This window comes from Gavialis gangeticus, unplaced genomic scaffold (genome assembly GCF_001723915.1).
Source record: "Gavialis gangeticus isolate Ggan-Ray unplaced genomic scaffold, GavGan_comp1, whole genome shotgun sequence".
Lineage (NCBI taxonomy): Eukaryota > Metazoa > Chordata > Crocodylia > Gavialidae > Gavialis > Gavialis gangeticus.
The window spans coordinates 8,516,431-8,519,349 of record NW_017729003.1 but is presented as its reverse complement, the minus strand read 5'-3'; the positions used below and the strand labels follow the sequence as shown (position 1 = coordinate 8,519,349).

At 41.7% G+C, this 2,919-nt stretch overlaps 1 protein-coding gene across 1 annotated transcript in view; it reads right to left on the bottom strand.

Moving 5' to 3' along the window:
* The window catches only part of ECD (ecdysoneless cell cycle regulator), a 22,146-nt gene that overhangs the window by 699 nt on the left and 18,528 nt on the right, over positions 1–2,919 (bottom strand). Inside the window, exons 10-12 of the mRNA XM_019507782.1 lie at positions 1,857–2,040; positions 917–984; positions 595–812 (exon numbers count right to left, since the gene is read on the bottom strand). Of these exons, the coding sequence (XP_019363327.1) occupies positions 595–812; positions 917–984; positions 1,857–2,040 (470 nt within the window). The remainder of the gene's footprint in view (positions 1–594; positions 813–916; positions 985–1,856; positions 2,041–2,919) is intronic.

Sequence of the window (2,919 nt, the reverse complement as noted above, 5' to 3'; positions counted from 1 at the left end):
GGGGGGGGGAGCAGCCAGAGCAGAAGCTCCTAACTAAAAAAAGGGCAGAAAGAGCACAGACTTATTAAAGAAGTCACCAGAACAACTCTTTGCAATCAAGGCAGAACAGAAAAAATATAAGCACAAAGACAAATTAAAGGCCAGTGTGTCCTCCCTCCCAAGTGGCAGGAGATCATGAACCAAAGAACTAACCATACTGCCTCAAAAGGAAAGAGAATGATGAGACACTTTATTCGATTTTGTTTGTTTGTTTTGTTTAGGGTTCCTAGAAAAAACTTACTTGGGTCATGATGCAGTTGCTTGCAATAATACTAAAATTCAGAAGTGAAATGAACTTACAGCCACTGGACAGGCTAAAATTTAGCTTTTTGCTTTTTTCATTTTTTTTTAAACATTGCAAGTCCAGTGGTGCAGCATACACCAAACTTTTTGCACACAAGATCTTTTTGGAATGAGTCTATGTGCTTAGGGACTACATTGTCACTGATTATATTGCTTAAGGCCATCACTTCACTACCTGCCTTCTCTCCGAAGAAGGTTTTTGGGTAATAGGGCAAGTTACCAAAACAACCTCATCTCCCATCTCTTACATACCATTTTCTTTTGGGTGGTGAAGCTTTTGCCAACATTAGTGTGGGCCAGCTCACGGTCCATTTCATTCATGTATGACCTCAGACTACCCATAATTTTATTTGGCAATGCCTTCTGCTCTTCACCATGGGCTTCAGTATTCAGGTCTTCATCACTGTCCAAGAACTTAAACTCTTCCTCCTCATCCAGATCATCTGAATCCAGCTCTTCTGAATCTGCCCCTATAAATAAATCCAATGCAAAACACACAAGCTACTGCAATGCCCATGGAAAGCTAAGAAAAATGAGTACATTTACAAGGAGACTGCTTTTAAAAATCTCTCACCTAAAATTCTGTCTAAAGCATTTGCAAAAGACTCAACATCAAAGGTTACATGGGCTTCATCAGTTGACCTGAAATTTAAAAATAAGATCTTTATTTAGATAGCAGTTCATTCTCTTGTACAGCAGATAGAGGCAAGAACGTTTGTCAGCCAGGACAAAATAAGGAACCAGAATGTTTACATAACCAGCACCCAGCATTCCCCACTCATGCCAGATAACAGGGATTTTACTGTATTTCCAATTAAATAAAAAAGACAGCTATTAGTGTTTCTACTGAACAGTTCTTTAGGGCAACAAGACTGAACAGCTGCCTATAACTTGTCATGTAATCAAATATAAAAAAGTATATAGAATAGTAAAACATCTACTGTGAAAGTGTCCACAATTGTGACTGCTTTGGAAAACACAACACTTCCTTTGTGTTTAACTGTGTAACACCTTTACACTGCTGCTGTTTCTTCTGCACTAGATTTAAAATATTTATCTGTATGAAGTCAAAGAAACAGGTGCATTACACAAATAGATGGTCTTATTTTGACAAGTCTGATACTCCCAACTTAACTGTAAATTTCACTTTTACCCCTAAATACCCCAAATCAACATTTTCAGTCTACAATTTTGTATACTTAAAACACCATACACACACAAACACACACTCTCCAGTGTTGCCCAGATACTATAGGAATTGGCAACGTAAGATGAAAAAGAATCAGACAAAAAATAATGAGCTGACAACGCATCACTAACACCAGCTCTACAAATTCATTTCTTTTAAAGATCTATATGAATTAAGAATCTTAATTTTTTCAGGGTTCTAGCAATGCTAAAAATATCACTCAAGCTTTGTTACAATTTGATAGCAGAATCCCTTAACAACATCACAAGAGAACTGCAATAATAGTAATGCATCACAGATGCTGCATCACTTTTTAAACAGATACCATGGAATCTCTGCTCCATCATGTGCTGAGACTTTGGATACAAAAGCCTTCATGCTTTCAGCAACTGCTCCCAAATCATAATTCTGCTCTTCCTCATGCGAAGGAGGAATGGATTCACATTTAGCTGAGGCCTCATTCAGGATCTGATCCAAAGCATCTTCAGAAATCTCCAACCAACTATCATCTAAGAGAACAGAAAGAAACATCTTTGTCATCCAGACATAAGTTTGTCATCCTAAAGATTAAACACTCTTGTCTTGAAATCTGTAACATGAACAAACTAGTTAAAAAAACCATGTGCACCAGTTACAGTTTGCAAGGGAGGCAGGGAGGAGGGCAGAGAAAGAAAAACAAATTAATCAAATGAAACATTTATAGCTTCAGTTTCCATTGTTTTGCATCCTGCATTAGCATTTCTAAACTGGAATGAAATGTATTAATATGTAGGCTTTGATAATACAAAACGTAGCCTGGGGGAAATGTGGAGCAAGGAGAAGAGAAAAGGGGCAGAAGGAAAATAACTACGTCTAAATTTGTATTATTAGGGCAGTGAGTGATCTTCAAAAGGGCGTGTCCACACAAGCACACATGTGCCTCTTGCCTTGCCTCAAACCCTTGAGGCAGGGCAACAGGCACATGCGGGAACAAAAAACGTTCCCCACGCTGCAAGTTTGCAGCGGGTGGAGAAAATTAGACCCCTGGATAAAATTGATGTTTAAAAAAGCGGGGCAGGGCACAGTCCCTGACCGTGCCGACGCAACTGGAGGCTGGGTCCTCCATGGAGACGCTCTGGCTGCCAGAGCGTCTCTATGGTTGGCCTTCGCCCTGGAGCTGAAACACATGGCCAGCCAGGCCGCATGTTTCAGCACCAGGGCACTGGTTCCAGTGAGTAAAGGGTTAGGGAGGGCTGGAGGAGGGGGGAGGGGACCATGGGGGGGACCCCCAATAGCTCTGCCCACTCTCCAAGCCCCCACGAGACCCCCCTCCCCCTACTGCAGCCAGCCCTGCCCCCCAGGCCCCTGACCCCTGCTGCAGCCAGCCCCTCCTCCCGTCAGCCCCCCGA